At 39.2% G+C, this 20,352-nt stretch overlaps 1 protein-coding gene and 1 non-coding gene across 2 annotated transcripts; one reads left to right on the plus strand and one right to left on the minus strand.

Moving 5' to 3' along the window:
• Nucleotides 1–7,306: 7,306 nt before the first annotated feature.
• On the minus strand, nt 7,307–7,601 carry LOC123462056 (splicing factor 3B subunit 5-like). Its single transcript, XM_045153866.1, has 2 exons — nt 7,541–7,601; nt 7,307–7,494 (listed from the first exon to the last, which is right to left on the minus strand). The coding sequence occupies exons 1-2, from the start codon at nt 7,599–7,601 to the stop codon at nt 7,307–7,309; spliced, it is 249 nt and encodes an 82-aa protein (XP_045009801.1).
• Nucleotides 7,602–7,751: 150 nt separating this feature from the next.
• On the plus strand, nt 7,752–7,986 carry LOC123462621. Its single transcript, XR_006638408.1, has one exon.
• Nucleotides 7,987–20,352: the final 12,366 nt, after the last annotated feature.

Raw genomic sequence — 20,352 nt, forward strand, 5'->3', positions numbered from 1 at the left:
ATAATGGAATTCTATTCAGCCATAAGAAAAAAAGATACAATGAATTTTGCAGGAAAATGGATGGCTTAGAACAGATGTTACTCAGCAAACACACAAAGTCACAAAAAGACAAATGCTGCATGTTCTCACTCATCTGCAGATCCTAACCTGAACCAAGTTGAGTTGCTGACATAACATATAGGCAACTTGAGGCCCATACAATAAAGATGGAAGGAATCATGGGAGAGGAAGGTGTATGGGGAATAAACATAAAACTAAATCCAAAATGAACTGCCACCAGAGAAACTTTCTCCTTGGAGGTAAACTAAAAGATATAATCCTCAACAGGAGTATAGGGGAAATACCTGAAAATAAGGTCTCTGGAGAGTGTGGAATGAAGCCTAACCTTAAAAATTTTTGGCTCTGACCTGTAACTCACAGTATGAGAAATAAGTGGTACCCACATTGAGCTGTTGGTTGGTGAGAACTATGAGGTCCCCAAAACAAGACAGGCTTCTGTGAAAGTGCTTGGTTACCAAACTGAGGTAAAACACAAGACCCTATTGCTGAAGATACCATATGCTGCTGCCACAGAACATGGAGTGACCTGGCTGGTATCCTGAAGAGAGCCAGTTCCCAGACAGTTTGCCCAGCTAGTGCTAGCATTCACTACATGAGCTAGTGTGTGAAAGTAGTCAACAATGCTGTGAGCATACAGGAGTCTAAGCTACTCATAAACAACCAGCTTGACAAGAAGTACATATGAGTACAATGATGACCCATAGCCTGGGTAGATAACCAATGGCTTTCTGATTGGCTAAGGGATCCACTCAGTGGAAAGGAAGCCATTTCTGGAACTGGGAAGCAGGTCTGAATAATACAGTGACAACAATTATGTCATTCAATATCAAGCTCCCACTAGACTTTGGCTAAATAAGAGCTACAACTGCCTAGTTCTCCCAGATTAACAATGCTTATCCATTTTAACCGATGCTGACCTTACTTTCCTTTGGAGAATATGTTTCACTTTTTTAGAAAGTATCATGACCTAAAGAGATAAACCACCCCTCATCTCTCAGTCAAGACCCAGGTGAAACCAGAGGAAGTGGAGAGACAAGCAAGAGTGCTGTTTCCATGGTGAGCCTGACAAGAAGCATCAGGGTGAAGGATACAGACACTGAGGACATCAAAGCAGAAATCCAGAGGTTCTTAAAAGCTCATCACTGAAGTAGACTTAAAATACACCCAGCAAGGCTCAGGGAATTTTGTGGAAGAGGGGGAGAAAAGATTGTAAGAGTCACAGGTTAGGATGTCATCACTAGAGGCATTGCCTCCTCCCAACAACTAACTGCTGCTCCCAAAATTCATGTCCCACATCCGAATTGGGAATACTAGCAGCCCCACGGAGAAGAGTCCCTGCAAAGTGGGGGCAGGGAGGAAGGAAAAGATGGTATGAACACATGATGCAGCCATACAAAACTTGTTCGTAATTTTTTTTAATAACTGAGAAGAAAGATGTAATTTAAACAGATATGTAATAAACAATGAGATTGAAATTGTAACAAACTTTGCCTGACTTAAATTGCCCAGGTCCTAATGGATTCGTGGCAGAATTCTACCCATTATTTAAACCATCACTGAACCTATTGTTTCTCAAATTATTTCATAAAATATTAAAGAAGGTTGCATTGTCTGATTCTGTTTACAAAACCAGCATTACATTAATAGCAAAACCAGGCAGACACGGCAAAAAGGAGCAATATAGACCAATATCATTAATGTACAGAGATGTGTAAGTTCTCAATAAATACCTGCAAATAATACTTAAGAACATATCAAAAAGATCATTCTGTAACTGAAGAGAGAGTTTAGATGTTAAGAGTGCTTGCCACACAAGCATGAGGACTCCTGACACCGTCTGAGCTCAATTCTCTACAATCTATCTAAATATTTGGGTGTCACCATGCATGTCTGTAACTCAGTCCTGTGGGATAAGGAAACCAGAGAATCACTGAAGTTTGAGAAATCTATAGCTCCAGGTTTAAGAGAGAAACTGTGTCTCAGAGAAATATGCAGATATGTGATAAAGGAGGATATCTGACATTATCCACTGGCCTTTCATTCACACATTAATGATGGCATATACCACACAAATACCACCACATACATGATACACATGCATGCAAAAAATTAAAATAAAAAATCACTTGCACATTGATTAAATTGGCTTTCTTCCAGAGATGCAGGGATGGTCCAACCTATGTAAATCTATAAATATAATACATCCCATATGTAGGTTCGAAGAAAGAAATCACATGATCATCTATATACATGTACAAAAAGCCTTCAAAAAATCCAACATTCCTTCATGAAAAAAAAATACTGAGGTGGTTAGGAATAGAGGAAACATATCTGAACATATTATATACATTAAATCTCTAGCCAATACTGCACTAAATTGAGAAAACTCAAAGCATTTTCACTAGGATTAGTAATAAGACAAGTGTGTCTAATAACTACACTACTATTTAATATATTGCTACACACTTTAGCTACAACTGCAAGAAATGAAAGGGATACACACTGAAAAGGAAGAAGTCAAACCATACTTAGTTGAAGATGATATGTTTCTGTAGCTAGCAGACCCTAAAGACTCCATCAGAAAATACGGCAAATAAATACTTTCAGCAAAGTAGCAGGATACAAAATAAACACATAGATCACTTGCTATCTTCTACAGCTATGACAAACCTACTGAAAAGTAAAGTAAGGAAATGGTCCTATTCACCATAGCCCCACTTCCAAAGTTAAATACCATGGAATACTAGTAACCAAGGAAGTGAAAGTCCTGTACAATGAAAACCTTACATTTTTATTTCACATTTCATCTCTGCCTTCCCTTATGACACATGTGGTCCTTTAATATCTTTCAACCAATACTTTTCAAAAAGTTTTGTGACATGAGGTTTAAAAAGTAGTCAACTCTATGACACAGAAAAAATGTGAGAACATGTGTTCTTGTATGTTGTATAGTTTGGAACATGGATAGGAACATGAAAGGATTCCCACATCAATTTTATTTTTGCTGAGTAAATAAAAACTTAGAGGAAATATTAATTTAATTTGTCAATGAAGTCTTCATGAGAGAATTTGTATCTGCTTCAAAGAAGAATGTGGACAATCCTGACTTTTAACCTATCCATGTATGCTCCATTATATGTATGACTCAGAGACCTAGACATTACTTGCGAGTGCAAAACAGAGCATGTATGGATGTTAAACTATTATTCAACCTTTATTTGTTTCATTAGTTGTTCATGAGTCAAAATTATTTAGAAAACATATACAGCATCAATAAAAATATGTTGAAACAAAGAAAGAATTGGATACAATAATAACAAACTCAAGGACAACATTCACATATAAACAACTCCACACCCCAGTTCCCTGGTCCCAGTACCCTGTTGCTGACTTGGGGCTGCCTGGACTCTCCTTGTAACTGTGAAAGTAGGTCTTTTGCTCTAATTTCCTGTTTGACCCAGCCCTGACTCATAAAATCCCTTTTTCTTTGAGCCAGAAGACATACCGGCCACTGTGGGAGCTCCTGTCCTGTACTTGGCTCCCCAGATTCCTGGCTTCTAATTCTTGACCCCTATCTCCCCTGTTCTAATGAGGGCACATAAGTGAAATGAGTAGGCATGAGCTCCCAGTTCCCTGGGTACATTTTATGTACTTGCAACCTCCACAATCTGTGTATATGTATTTATAACCCCAGAATACTCACTGAAGATCCTACGGGGACAAATTCTTGTTTACTCATCAATAAAATAAGACTTTTACCCCTAAAAGGGTAAACTACAAGCCAAAAAATGACTCAGAAAACTGAGAGAACTGCACAAAGGATGCTTAGTCCTACAATAGAAGCCTTCAGTAAAATCAGAGAAAACAACACAAATTGAACCCCAAAATTAAAACACAAAAAGCTATGTAACCCTGATCAAGAGAATTGCTGAACTTGAAGCAAATGATTAAAAAAAAAATCACATAAATAAAATTGAGCAAAATTGTCTCTTAGTGCACTCAGATTTTGTCACTAGGCTTAACTAAATTGAAAAAAAAAGAAAAGCTTCAAAAGAGAGACAAATGGATTGAAGCCAAATCAACAAATTGAGGCTCTCAATTATCAGCTGATTAAGTTTAATGATGACCTGATCAAATGCAAGAATAAATCCTAGGAAACATCAAGAAAATCAGACAACAAAGTGAAATTGTACTTAAAAAGAAAGAGATAGACATGATGCAGACTAACACAACTGAAAACAAAAATCAAACAGCTTTTAAAACTTGCTTTGGACAAGGGGGCACACGTGTCTGGAGTTTGTTTACAGTGGCTGGAGGCCCTGGAACACCCATTCCCTCTCTCCCTCTTTTCTCCCCCCCCCTTTTCTCTCTCTCTCTCTCCATCCCACCCACCCTCTTTCTCTCTCTGTCACTCTTAAATAAAATAACTAAACAAAAAAATTGTTTTAGAACTTCTCACTAACAGAGTCACTTACATGGAAGACAGAACCTCTGAGCTGGAAGACAAGACAGAAGGAATTGATTGTGAGTCCATAAACTTTGCTCACTAAAAAGCAATAATGCAAACTAAAAGGGAACTGTGGATTACCCTAAAACAACCAAGCATTCTGATCATAGGTGTACCAGAAGGAGAAGAAACCTAATCCAGAGGAATAGAGAACATATTCAATAAAATTATTGAAATGTTCCCAATATCACAAAAGAGAAATCCATCCAGATACAAGAAGCTTAGAAAACAACACTTAAACAAGAACAAAGAAGAAACTCTCCAATGTACATCATGGTTAAAACTATTAACAATGAAAACAAAGAGATGCTACAAACAGCAAGAGAGAAACAACTCAGTACATACAAAGCAATGCTATATGAATTTTCTCAGATTTCCCAATGGAAACCATGAAATCCAAAAGGGCCTGGAATGGAAAACTCCAAAGTCTAAAAAACTATAGTTTCCATCCCATGCTACTGTACCCAGAGAAAGCATCCCTTATAATAGAGGGTGAAAAGAAAACTTTCCATAGAAAAAAGTCAGCTCTAGAATTATAAGAGCACAAAGTGAAACCTATAGAGAATACTTCAGGGAATATGCCACACAAAAGAGTCAAACAACCAATCTCAAGAGCCTATTAGAAGACCATCACAATAACCAAAACTAGAGAAAGCTCAAAAAAGTTCAAAGCCCAAGAAAGCACCAAACTTCATAGAGCAGAACATCATGGCAGTGATTTAATCAAATCTCACAGCTATAACCTTAAATAGTAGCAGCCTCAAATCACCCATCAAAAGAAATAAGCTAAGAAGATGGATCAGAAAAATGAGTCCTTCAATTGGCTGTCTTTAAGAAACCCACCTCACTACTAAGGATAGCCACCTCTTCAGGGTGAAAGGATGGAAAATGTTATGCCAAACAAATGGAAATAAGAAACAAGCAAGTGATGCTATGTTAATATCTGATAAGAATTAATTTCAAGCCAAAAGTAATCAAAAAGGTCAAAGAAGGCCACAGCTTACTCATCAAGGGAATGATCCAGCATAAGGGCATCACAAGCACAAATTCATATGCACCAAACATATGTGCACTACAGTTTATAAAACAAAACCTACTTGTCAACAAAATAAATAAACACCAACATCACTACTGTTGGGGACTTTAGTACTCCACTGTCATCAATAGAACATCCAACCATAAAATTAACAGGGAAATAACAGAGCTCAAAAACACCATAAATCAACTAGACCCTAATGGACATTGATAGAATATTCTACCCCAATTCTACAGAATATGCTTTCTTCTCAGGAGCCCACAGAACCTTCTTCAAAACAGATCATATATTAGGCCATAAAGTATGTCTCCATAAATTCAGGAAAATTGATGTAACTTCCTGCATCATATCAGATCACAATCATTTAATACTAGAATTGACAAGAGACACATGAGGATCAGCTTCTAGAGACTAAACAACACACCTTTAAACAATGAATAGGTTGTGAAACACATTGTAATATTTCTTGAATGATAAAGAAAACATAACTTACAAATACTGTCCCATTTTCCATAGCCATAAATAAATAAATACCTTGGAATAGCACTACTCAAAGCTGGAAAAGACTTACCTATATGATGAAAACATAAAAACACTCAAGAAAGAATTTGAGGAGAACCTTGGCACATGGAAAGACTTTCCATGCTTCTGGATAGGTAGAATTTTTTTTTTTTTTTTTCCTGAGGTAAGGTTTGCTCTATCCCAGGCTGACCTTCAATTCGCTATGTAGTCTCATGATGTTCTCAGCCTCATGTTAATCCTCCTACCCCTTCCTCCTGAGTTCTGGGATTAACTAGATCTGAATCCTATGGATACAAAGATTATGATCTCCAATGGAAAGCTCCCACTATTCTTTGGCTAAAAGAGGGGCTACAATGACCAAACTCTCCCTAAATTAATAACTCTTATCAAATTTAACCCATGCTGACTTTAGTCTCCCTTGAAGAATGTCTTTTTTATTTCCTTTTCAGAACGTAGTGAGACCCAAGGAGATGAACCACCCCTGGCATCTCAGTCAAGGCCTAGGTGAAACCACAGAGGAAGTGGGAAGACAAGCAAAAGTGCCGCTCCCATGGTGAGCTGACAAGCAAAATCAAGGTGAAGGAGACAGACACTGAGGACACTCACCACATACTAAAGCAGAGATCCAGACTCATCACTCCTACCATGCTAAGGGAATTTTGTGGAAGATGGGCCAGCAAGATTGTAAAAGCCACATGTTGGGACTTACTGTTCCTCCCCTCCCCCATAACTGACTGCTCTTCCCACAAAGCATAACCCACAACTCCCTGTAGAATATCAGCAACCCCACTGAGGAGAATCTCCTGTGTAATGGAGGCAGTGAGGACGAAACGATGGTACCAACACATAATTTATCCATACAAAGTATCAGTTTTTTCAATTTCAAAATTTATGGGTAAAGAAAAGAACAACAATTAACTAGCCCAAATCAGAGCCTACAAATCCTGTCATCCCTTATTCCCTACCGCTAGCTCTAGGACCTTTTGGGGTCTCAGAGTCTGCTCTCTGGAAGCCAGTTGGGAAGCTGCATGTGTGGGTCTGTGGGCAGGCACTGGTACACATGAAGATGCTCAGGAGCCAAGGAGAATGGGTCCATAGGAAGCAGCCACGGGCTCGGTGGCAAGGAGGGAGGAGAGGGATGTAGTCCAGTGGGAAGAGGCCCATGGCCAGCGGGCAGTGTCTCAGTGCTCCTCGGATTTGTCTGCTGGCAGCCCACATGGCTGCAGAATCTGCTCAATCAGGTTGCACGCTTTGCTCTCCTCAATAATGGTGAAGTAGTTGAGGAGGTCGAAGTGGCCTATATAGGAGTAGCAGGAGTCATGGTACTGGTTCACCAGCCACTCCCACTTGGTGTTGGAGGACCGGGGAGGGGGGAGGGGAAGAGGGAGGGAGGAGAGGGGGCGGGGGGAGGGGCTTGCCAATGCACTTTAATTGCAGGTGCTCCAGCTGCCCATGGATGGTGTAGCTGTCCATCATCTCCCACCACTCCTTTCCTTTGGCTTCCCCTATGACCAGAAGGAGCCGCTCTCAGGTTTCCACAGGAGACACCCTGTCATTATGAGTCTCTGACAAAAGAGAATGGCCCAAAATATGTTTTTAATAATAAAATAAATAAAGGGGAAAAAATACCTCCACACACCATGACTTGCAGAAAAAGCATACTCCAAAAGAAGCTGAGTCATGCCTGCTCCATAGCCATCAGTTCAATATGCAACTTTCCTCTGATTGGTCACAGTACTGTTGCCACTTTGATAATGATCATACCATGTCATTATCTGCCAACATTAACAGAAGCACTTCAGTCAAAATATTGGCTAGCAGATAGGGTGGCTCCTGTGGGAAACTAAATACTGCTACAGAGGGGGAAAAACTTCCACATCATGTTATACAATTGCTAGAGGGGAACAAAATTTGTATCTGAAGAGAAGGAAAAATAAAAGGGACTTCAAATATCAAGTCCAAATGGATCAAAGACTTCAATATAAGACCTGAAACTGTTCTAGTACTGGAAGAAAAAATGGGAGGAACTTTCCATGATATAAAAGTGGGAAAAGACTTCCTTAACAAAAATTTAGTAGGTCAGGAATGTAAACAATCACTCAGTCATTGGGATATCATGAAGCTGAAAAGTTTTGTTTTTTTTTCCACAGACAAACATGCCATAAGCAGAGCCAAAAGACTACCCACAAAATGCAAGAAAAGTTTTGCCAGCTATACAATTGACAGAGGCCTGATTTCTAGAATCTATGAAGAACTCAAAAACCTAAACAATGCCTGGACTTCTGGCCAAGATGGCAACTGCCTAGCTGCTCTGTAAATCCAGAGAAAGAAAGGCAAGACATTAAGGGTTTTCTGGGACTTCTTATCAGTGGGAGGGCAGGGAGGGGGGCAAAACAGTGAATCATGAATCCCCTCGCTGGCAGGTAGACCACCCCTAACACCAAATAGCCATCAAGCCCAGTTGCTGCAAACCTGCAACACCCCTCTGCAGCCCTGCGACCGGCCACCGCAGCCCTGCGACGACCCTCCACAGCTCTGCACCCATAGGGGGCAGCTCCGCGCCCACAGCCAGGGACCCACGCCTGCCACCATGGAACCGCGACCCACCAACATGGTCCTGCATCTCACTACCACCACACCTGCTTCCGTGCCCAGATCACGCGCACAGGTTGATCCCTGTGTGAGGAAGCTTAAACCACTCTGCACGCTTGCACACACTACTGTTCAGTGAGCCCAGTCCACAGCAACTGCCACACAAGCCCAGAGTGTCTCTTGCTTGTGCCAGCTCAGGTGCGCTCTCCTACCTGTCTGCAGAACCTGCCATCCTACTTTCTCCTGTGGCTGGGAGCGCAGACTGTTTCCTGGTCCCAGGATTCCCAGCCAGAGTTTGGGCTGCTTCAGGGCTTTGTACCTCAGTCCTCCTCCAAGCTCCAATGCAGCCAACTTTGGCACATTACCACTTGAGAATTCAGGCAACTTTGGCACCACTGTAGAAAGGTGGCTTTGGCAAGTGGGAGCCAAAGCCCAGGGTGTCTGACAACTGCCCCAGGCTGCCTCAGATTCCCATTGCACTAGAGCCCAGACTAATCCACCCACCTACCTACCCATACACTGTCATGGACAGACCACAGCACAAAAGAAATAACATGAAAAATCAAATGCAAGAAAACCCAGTTAGACCAACTAGTCCTACAATGAATGCATCAAACCAAAACATAGAAAAGTTATTAGGATCAGAACATCAAATTGAAGCTGTGAGCAATGCAACCCTGATCAACCTACTGATAGAACTTGCAGGAAAGCAACAAAGGACAGATAATCCTGTGGATGCTACCATCACTAAGTTAGAATAATTTGATAAGTGAATTGAAGAAGTTCAAAGACAGTTAAGAGTTTTAGGGAGAGTGACAAAAAAGAGGACCTTAAAAATCAGCGGGCCATGGACTAGAGAGATGGCTTAGGGGTTAAGTGCTTGCCTGTGAAGCCTAAGGACCCAGGTTTGAGGCTCGATTCCCCAGGACCCACGATAGCCAGATGCTCAAGGGGGCGCACACGTCTGGAGTTTGTTTGCAGTGGCTAGAGGCCCTGGTGCATCCATTCTCTCTCTTTCTCTCTCTCTTTCTCCCTCTCTCTCTCTCTCTCTTTCTCTCTCTCTGCCTCTTTCTCTCGATGTCTGTCACTCTCAAATAAATAAATAAGAATACCAAAAGAAATCAATAAAAAAAAAAAATCAGCTGGCCATACTAAATGAAGACATAAAGAAATGCAGGGATGAACTCCAAAAATCATCAAGAAAATCAGAAAATGGTATGAAAAGGGATCTTGACAGAGTGAAGGAAATGATACATAGAAAAGTAGTAGAAAATGCAAACTGAATTGAACAAGTCCAAAATCCTATAGAGGCCCTCAAGAACAGAGTCAGCAAAGTGGAGGATAGAAACTCTGATCTGGAAGACAAGATGGAAGAAACACTTCGAGAGCTCAAAAACTTCAGTAAGTTCAAAAGTTTCTGTGAACAGAACATGAGGAAAATGTGGGATACACTTAAATGTCCTAATGTCAGAATCATTGGAATACCAGAAGGAGAACAATTTCAGAACAAAGGCATGGAGAACTTATTTAACACAATAATTGAAGAAAACTTTCCCAGTCTCTTAAAAGAAAGGCTCATCAATATATAAAAAGCCAAAAGAACTCCAAACAGACTGGACCAAAGGAGAAACTCTCCAAGACATATTATCATTAAGACTCTAAACATTGACACCAAAGAGAAAATCCCAAAAGCAGCAAGGGAAAAACAGTGCACCACATTCAAAGGTAACCCCATCAGAATTACTTCAGACTTCTCAATTAAAACCCTGAAAGCTAGAAGGGCCTGGAGTGAAACTCTCCAAAGTCTAAGAACCTATGGGTTCCAACCCAAACTACTCTACCCGGTAAAAGTATCCCTCATAATAAATGGTGAAAGAAAAACTTTCCATGACAAATCTCAGCTTTACAATTATATGAACACAAAACCAAACCTACAGAGAGTATTTCAGGAAATTCTCCTCAAAGAAGAAACAAATAACCAAATTCAAATGGCTATAAGAAGCAGATCACAACAACCAAATCCAGAATAGGCACAGAAATAAATCAAAGCCCATGAAAACACCAACACACATCTACCACCACAATATGGCAGGGATCAAATCAAATCTCACAGTCATTACCCTAAATATTAATGGCCTTAATTCACCCATCAAGAGAAACAGGCTAACAGGATGGATCAAAAAATTAGACCCCGGGCTGGAGAGATGGCTTAGCGGTTAAGCGCTTGCCTGTGAAGCCTAAGGACCCCGGTTCGAGGCTCGGTTCCCCAGGTCCCACGTTAGCCAGATGCACAAGGGGGCGCACGCGTCTGGAGTTCGTTTGCAGAGGCTGGAAGCCCTGGCGCGCCCATTCTCTCTCTCTCCCTCTATCTGTCTTTCTCTCTGTGTCTGTCGCTCTCAAATAAATAAATAAAAAATTTTAAAAAAGAAAAAAAAAAAATTAGACCCCTCAATCTGTTGCCTTCAAGAAACCCAACTCAACACCAATGACAGACATCTCCTCAGGGTAAAGGGGAGGAAGACAATATTCCAAGAAAATGGGAATAAGAAACAAGCAGGTGTAGCTATATTATATCAGATAAAATAGACTTCAAGCCAATATAATCAAAAAAGACAAAGAAGTCTATTTCCTACTTATCAAGAGAACAATCCATCAAGAGGATATTACAATCATAAATTCAAATGCACCAAACACAGGGGCACCACAGTTCATATATCAAAACCTACTTGACAATAAAACAGAAATAACCACCAACACCATCATAGCTGGGACTTCAATACACCATTATCAGTAATAGACATATTATCCAAACAGAAACTCAACAGGGAAGTAAGAGAGCTCAACAAAACCAGAGAGAACTTAGACCTAACAGACATCTACAGAACTTTCCATTCAAAATCCACAGACTACACATTCTTCTCATTAGCCCATGGAACATTCTCTAAAATAGACCATATACTGGGTCACAAAGACTGCCTCCACATATTTAGGAAAATCAACATAATTCCCTGCATGATATCAGATCACAATGCTATGTTACTAGAAATAAACAACAAAAGACCCACCAAGAAATCCAACGGCACCTGGAAACTGAACAGCACACTATTAAACAAAAAATGGATAGTGGATGGAACAAAAAAAAGGAAATTGCAAAATTCCTGGAATCGAATGACAATAGAACACATCATACCAAAACTTATGGGACACAATGAAGGCGGTTCTCAGGGGGCAATTTATAGCACTCAATGCCTTCATAAAAAAAGACAAAAAGATCCCAAATGAAGAACCTAACCATCCACATAAAGGCACTGGAAAAACCAGAAAAATCCAACCCAAAGAGCTCCAGAAGGAAAGGAATAATTAAAATCTGAGCAGAAATTAATGAATTGGAAATCAAGGAAACAATTAACACAACTGACAAAACAAAGAGCTGGTTCTTTGAAAAAATAAATAGGATTGACAAACCACTGGCCAATTTTATCAAGCAAAAAAAGGAGACACTTCAAATTAACAAAATTCAAAATGAAAAAGGAGCGATCACAACAGACATAAGTGAAATTGGGGAATCATCAGGACTTATTTCAAAAACTTCTACTCCACAAAATTGGAAAATGTAGAGGAGATGGATAAATTCCTGGATGCATATCATCTACGAAAGCTAAACTCAGAACAGATTAATCACCTCAGTGGACCCATCATACTCATGGAGATTAAAAAAGGAATAAAAAAAAAAAAAAAAACATTCCAAAAGAAGAGTCGAGGACCAGATGGCTTCTAAGCTGAATTCTATCAAGCCTTCATGGAACTACTCAAACCAATCTTCCTAAAACTATGCCACACAATTGAAGAACAGGGAAAGCTACCCAACTCCTTCTATGAAGCTAGGATCACCCTAATCCCAAAACCAGGTAGAGATGCCACAAGAATAGAAAACTACTGGCCTATTTCCCTAATGAACATAGATGCAAATGTCCTGAACAAAATACTCACAAACCAAATCCAACAACACATCAAAAGCATTATCCACCTTGACCAAGTGGGATTTATCCCAGGAACACAAGGGTGGCTCAACATATGGAAATCTGTCAACCTAATACACCACATAAACAAGGTTAAACATAAAAACCACATGATCATTTCAATAGATGCAGAAAAGGCCTTTGACAAGATACAACATCACTTCATGATCAAAGCACTGGAGAGAATTGGCATGTTTGGTTCATATCTTAAAATAATAAAGGCAATATACAAAGCTCCAAAGGCCCAAATAATTCTTAATGGAGAGAGACTGGAGGAATTCCCATTAAGATCAGGAACAAGACAGGGTTGTTCTCTCTCACCTCTGCTTTTCAATATAGTACTGGAAGTCCTAGCTCAAGCAATAAGACAGGAGAAGGAAATAAAAGGGATACAATTTGGAAAGGAAGAAGTTAAGTTAGCTCTATTTGCTGATGACATGATTGTATATGTAAGAGACCCAAGAGACTCCATCACAAAACTCCTGAAGATGATTAACTCCTATAGCACAGTAGCAGGATACAAAATCAATGCACAAAACCCAGTAGCATTTCTATATGCAAATTACAACAATACAGAGAAAGAAATATGAATTTTCAATAGCAAAAAAAGAAAAAAAACAAATTAAAGTACCTTGGAATAACGTTGACCAAGGAAGTGAAAGATCAATACAAAGAAAACATAAATACCCTCAAAAAAGAAAATGAGGAGGACTTGAGAAAATGGAAATACCTCCCATGCTCCTGGATAGGCAGAATTAACATTGTGAAGATGACAATCCTACCAAAGGCAATATACAGATTTAATGCAATTCCAATTAAAATCTCTACAGTGTTCTTTACAGAGACAGAAAAAAATGATCTCAAATATCATGTGGAAAGGCAGAAGGCCTCACATAACCAAAAATATCCTCAGCAAATAAATACCTCTGGAGGCATCACCATACCAGATCTAAAGCTATATTAAAAAGGCATAGTAAAAACCGGCATGGTGCTGGCATAAAAACAGGAGTATAGACCAATGGAATAGACTTGAGGACCTGACTTTGGGTCAAGCAACTATAGCTACTTGATATTTGACAAAGGCCCGAACAATATAGGCTGGAAAAAAAGATAGCATCATCAACAAATGGTGCTGGACAAACTGGATAACCACATTCAGGAAACTGAAACTTGATCCACCCATTTCACCATGCACTACACTCAAATCCAAATGGATCAAAGACCTCAATGTAAGACCATAAATCTGAATACTACTGGAAGAAAATTTAGGAAGTACTTTCCATGATACAGGAAAGGAAAAAGACTTCCTGAACAAAATCCCAGTATCTCACTATCTTAAGCAGTCATTCAACCAATGGAATCAGATGAAGTTGAAGAGTTTCTTTACAGACAAGCATACTGTAAGCAAAGCCAATAAATTACCCACAGAATGCGAGAAAATATTTGTGGGTTATTCAACTGATAGAGGCCTAATCTCTGGAATCTACAAATAACTCAAAAATCTAAAGAGTAAAAAGTCAAACACCCCACTCAGTAAATGGGGCAAAGAGCTGAACAGGCAGTTCACAGAGGATGAAATACAAATGGCAAACACACACTTAAGAAAATGTTCATTATCCCTAATCATCAGAGAAATGCAAATTAAAACAACTATGAGATTCCACCTTACCCCAATAAGGATAGCAATCATCAAAAAATCAAATGAAAATAAATGCTGGTGAGGATGTGGAGGAGTAGGAATACTCATACACTGTGGGTGGTAATGTAAGATGGTACAACCACTTTGGAAAGCAATATGGAGACTCCTGAAAAAGTTGACTATAGTTACCAACAGACCCAGTTTTTCCCTTACTGGGCATCTTCCCTAACACTTTCAAACCACAGGACAGAAAGATTTCCTCAACCATGTTTGTAGCGGCTCAATTCGTAATAGCTAAAAGCTGGAATAAACTCACATGTCCATCACTAGAAGAATGGATAACTAACATGTGGTATATCTACACAATGGAATTCTACACAGCAGTAAGAAAACAATGACACAAAGAAATTTGAGGAAAAAAATGGATGAACCTGGAACAGATCATCCTCAGTGAACATACCCAATCACAGAAAAAAAAAAAAAAATGCCACATAGTCTCACTCATCTGCAGCACCTAATCTGAATCTACCCCAGATACCTTACATACCCTGCAAGCATCTCATGGACTAGACACTAGTATGGATGGGGAGGGAGGGGAGGTCATAGAAGGGGTGTGAAACACTAATTTAGACCTGAACGGCCATGGTCCCATAAAATTCTACTTCCTAAAAGGCAGACCAAATGGTTGAACCCTCACCAGGCCCTTATAGGAAACACCTGAACCACAAGACACTGGAGAGGGTAGGATCAATCTAACCTAAACCTTCTACATCTTCCTTCCCTCCCTCTCCCTCTCCCTCTCTTTCTCTCTCTCCTCCTTAACTCCTGTATATTAGTTATGTTCTTCCTCATTCTTAGTGGACACTGAAATGTGACTCCCAGTACCAGCATGGGGCTATCATCCACAATCAGCTTTTGATCAGAGAAACCTACAAGGTTTCCCAAAACAATGACAGATTTCTGTCAGAGTACTTGATGTCCCACCAAAGGTTAGTGGTAAGGCCCTATTGCTAAAGACACCATATGCAGCTGACACATAAAATGGAACGGCATTGCTGGAAGCCAGGAGAGAGTCAGTCCCCAGACAGTCAGCGTATCTAGTGCCAGAAGGTGCTCATGGGCAACTGTGGGAAGTAACCAATATCTCTCCAAGCAACTCATGGTCTAACCTACTTAGCAACAAAAAACTGGTTGTGATGCCCACACAAGTGCAATAGTGGCACACAGCCATGGCGGGGAACCAACTGCTATTGATTTGGCTGATACCCTCAGTGGTATGGGACCCATATCTGAAGCTGAGAAACAAGTCAGAATCCTATCCAAACATAATCCCTCTCTCCAATATCAAGCTACCCGCAATCATAGGCTACAAGAGGGCCTACACCTATTAAACTCTCTATAAATAAAAAGTAAGGGTTATTTGATTTGTCCTGGAACTAACTTCCTCTCCATTGGAGAGTCTGTTTCTCTTTCTCAGATAGATGCAGAACCTAAGGATAAGCCACCCCATCATACCTCAAAAGGGCCCCAGCTGAAACTAAGGAAAATTAGTGAAACAAGCAAGGGTACTCTTTTCCTGATGAACCAGATACCAGCACAAGGGAGAAGGAGACCAACACAGAGAAAAATCAACTCCTACCAAATCAGAGAGCCATAGCCTCAGAGGCCCCCAATACCTCATCACTGAAGCAGACCAAAAATGAACCCAACATGGCTCAGGGAAATTTTGTGGAGGAGGGGGCAGAAAGAATGTCAGAACCACATGTTGGGTCAGGATATGCAGAGACATTTATCTTGCCAATAACAGCGGGCTAGCTCCACAAGGCATTACCCATATACCTCAACAAGGAGGGGCCAATGGGGAGGAAGTAGGTCATTGATCAGCCTAATAATGGTACCGAACTGCCTCTATATGCTGCATAGAAAACTAATAAAAACAAAATTAAAAAAAAAAAACTAAACAATGAAAAAAATCAAACAACACACACACAAAGTGTGACAAAGAACTGAATAGAGAGTTCACAGAGGAGAAAATATAAATGGCAAACACACACTTAAGAAAATGTTCAACATTCCTAACCATCAGAGAAATGCAAATTAAAACAACCATGAGATTCCACCTTAACCCAGCAAAGATAGCAAGCATTAAAAAATCTAATGAAAACAAATGTTAGTGAGGATATGGAGAAATACGAACCCTCATTCATTGTTGGTGGGAATATAAGATGGTACAAGCACTATGTAAAACAATATGGAAACTTCTAAAAAGGATAAGTACATAGTTACCAACAGACCCAGTTATTCCCTTACTGGGCATTTACCCTAAAATCTCAACACCTCAGTTCAGAGATATTTGCACAACTATGTTTATGTGGCTCAATTCATAATAGCTAAGAACTGGAATTAACTCAGATGTCTATCATGGGATGAATGCATAACCAAGACGTGGTATATCTACAGAATGGAATTCTACGTAGCAGTTAGGAAAAAAAAAAAATGACACAATGAAATTTGTAGAAAAATGGTTGAACTTGGAACAGATCATGCTCACCAACCTCACCCAATTACAGAAAGACAATTGTTGCACTCATCTGTGGCCAGAGACTCTGACATACCTAACAGGCATCTGGAGGACTAGACAATAGGGAATGTAGGGCTTGAGGGGGAACACAAAACTGAACCGAAATGGAAATGATACAATAAAATCTTATCTCTTTGAAGACAGACTAAAAGGTTGAACCCTTATCAGGATGTTAAACATAACATCTGAATGGAAGGGTACTGGAGAGAGTGTGATGAAGCCTAACTAACTTTCTCCTGTTTCTTTTTCTTTGTTTGTTTTTGTATTTGCTTTCTTTTTCTTCTTTCTTTTCCCTTGGTGCTGGCCTGTAACTCCCAGTACCAAGGTTTGTTTAACACCCACAATGAGCTGTTGATCAGAGAGACCTACAAGGTTTCCTAAAAGAAGACAGACTTCTGTCAGAGCACTTGATTACCCACCAAATGTTAATGGTAAGGCCATATTGTTGAACACACTATATGCTGTCAGTGTGGAACATAGAGAGGCCTGGCTGGAATCTGGAAGAGAACCAGTCCTCAGAGAGTTAGACCAACTAATGCTAGAAGGTGTTACATGAGCTACTGGGTGAAAATAACCAATATCAGTCTGAGCAACTCAAGTTCTAAGCTACTCAGTAGCAAACAACCTGATGTGATGCTCACACAAGTGCAATAGTGGCACACAGCCATAGTGGGTAACCAACTGCTCTTGGATTGGCTAACAGATTCATTCAGTGGAAAGCAATCCATAGCTGGAACAGGGAAACAAGTCAGAATCCTATCCAAATAATGAGGTTGCTCTCCAATTCAAGCTCCCACCAATCATAGGCCACAAGAGGGCCTATACCTATTAAGTTCTCTTTAAACTAACAATGGTTATCCCATTTAACCTATGCTGACTTTGCTCTGCATTAGATAGTCTACTTCTCTTTTTCAGATAGAAGCATGACCTGAAGAGAGAAATGACTTGTCACACTTCACCAGGGCTCCAAATTAAATCATAGAAGTATTGAGCAAGAGTGCTGCTTTCTTCGTGAACCTGATATCAGCACAAGGGTGAAGGAGATAGACACTGAGGACACTGAACACCTACCAAACCAGAGAAGTATACCTAAAACAAACCTAACATAGCTCAGGAAATTTTTATGGAACAGGGGTGGAAAGATTATTAGAGTCACAATTTGGGACATTATGTACTGAGACATTGCCTCTTCCCCATAACTAATAGCTGCCCTCACAATGCATGACTCACAATCTCCATGAGGATAACCAGCATCCCAAATGAATAGGGTCTCTTTGGCGGGGGGGGGGGGGGGGGGATTAGAGCAATGATGGTATCAACATGTTCTGTTTACATACTGTATATGTTGATAACTAATAAAAAAACAAATGTGGTGAAACAAAAAAAAAACAATTTCTAGAATTAATATAGACTAGTTCTCAATGTATTGGATCAAATTATTAAAAGAATGATACTATATTGAGTTCTGTGTAAGGTCTTATATAGTAATATATTGGTTGCAACATCTTCCCTGGGTAAAATGAAATAGAAAAAAAAAATTCCAAACAGAAATTATTCAAAGGTGGTAGAAATTATAACTAAACATTTCTACAGAATGTTACCTATGTCAGCACAAAAGCTGGTAGAATAAATTTTGTGGAAAGTTCTTGTATGATTTTCTCTAGTGTATTTAATAGATGATCTTTCAATTTCCTCTGCCTTTTTATGATATTACTACATGAACTCTTAATAGCAGTATGTGATAATAAAAAATTAGTTTTCTGAATGGGAAAAGTTACCATTAATATTAAAGTCAAGCCTTCCATGCAAAGATTAAAGGCCATATAATAAAATTATTGCATGCTTAATCATAAAGATGTATGTTACAAACTACTTAAATGCATTATGTTGTATAGATAAAAAGTTGATCAATGGGTTATAACTTGTAGTTGGTAATGACTAAAAGTTCTTGTGTCCTTCTCACAGTATGGTGACTATCTGTGAAAATAATGTACTATACATTTCAAAAAGCTAGAAAAAAGAGCTTGAAAATTTCATCACAAAGATATTACAAATGTTTGAAGGGATAAGCATATTTAACCTAATTTAAATATAGCAATGCAATCTTGTATCTAAATGATACATAGAATCCTGTTACTATGTTCCACTTTCATGTGTTAAGTATAATTTTAAAATTAATGAAAAAATCAAGAACTGAGTAATTAACACTGTGCAACTTTACATAACTGTAAGTCAAGGGAAAAAATGAAGTGAATGTCAATACACAGTGTTAGACTTTCTAGTGGGTTGATGCTCTCTACTAGAGTACTAGAATTCCCGAGTAGAGTACCTGTATAGCAGGAAAACTCAACTCCTAGGATCACTTCTTCTGTTACTCTGGGAGCACAAAAAGAGCCACACCTGGCAACTTAAGCTTTTACCCTGAAAATATATAACATCAGATTTACACATATAACAACACTGAAAATAAATAGAAAAACACAAACATCAAATTAAATAAGGATGGAAAAATCTCTACATTATAATATGATGAAAAGCACAAAAAAAATCAGGACAATATAATTTCACCAAAAATTATAAATCCAGGGGCTGGAGAGACGGCTTAGTGGTTAAGATGTCTGCCTGCAAAGCCAAAGGATCCTAGTTTGATTCTCCAGGACCACATAAGACAGATGCACAAGGGGGCACATGCATCTGGAGTTCATTTGCAGTGGCTGGGGGCCTTGGTGTGCCTATTCTCTCTGTCTGTCTGTCTGTCTGTCTGTCTCTCTCTCTCTCTCTCTCTCTCTCTCTCTCTCTCTCTCACTCTCTCACTCTCTCTGTCTGTCTCTCTCTCTCTCAAATAAATAAATAAATAAATAATATTTTAAAAAATTATAAATCCATCAAAAATTACCTCACATGAGACTGATTTTGACAAAATGCCTGAGAACACTTCAAAAGAATGGTTATAGCTATGTTTAAAGAAATAAAACACATCAAAGAAGAAAACAAACTCCTAAAGGAGGATCAGGAAACAACTTTTAATGAAATAAGGAGGCTACTATGAAATATGAGTACAGAAATAGAAATACTGAATAAAAATCAATCAGAAATACTAGAAATGAAAAACACAGTAAGTCAAATTAAAACTCTGTAGGAAGTCTCACCAACAGAATGGATGAAGTATAGAAAAGAATATCTAAACTAGAAGACCAGATGGCAGATCTAATACAGTCCAACAGAGAAAAAGACAAGCTAATATGAAGGTATGAATGAGAATTTCAAGATATTTGGGAAACTATGAAAAGATCTAACACAATAATTCAGGGTACAGTAGAAGAAGAATTTTAGTTCAAAGGCATAATATATGTTTTCAACAAAATATTAGAAGAAAAATTTCCCCAAATTGGGATA

The sequence above is a fragment of the Jaculus jaculus genome, chromosome 7 (genome assembly GCF_020740685.1).
Source record: "Jaculus jaculus isolate mJacJac1 chromosome 7, mJacJac1.mat.Y.cur, whole genome shotgun sequence".
NCBI classification, from domain to species: Eukaryota; Metazoa; Chordata; class Mammalia; order Rodentia; family Dipodidae; genus Jaculus; species Jaculus jaculus.

What these genes read in the sequence shown, in the direction of transcription:
- LOC123462056 (XM_045153866.1), bottom strand. Translation starts at nt 7,601, where the DNA reads ATGATGGACAGCTACACCATCCATGGGCAGCTGGAGCACCTGCAATTA. An exon ending in GCAATTAAAGTGCATTGGCA is followed by an intron (nt 7,495 to 7,540) that starts AGCCCCTCCCCC and finishes TTCCCCTCCCCC; the next exon opens with CTCCCCGGTCCTCCAACACC.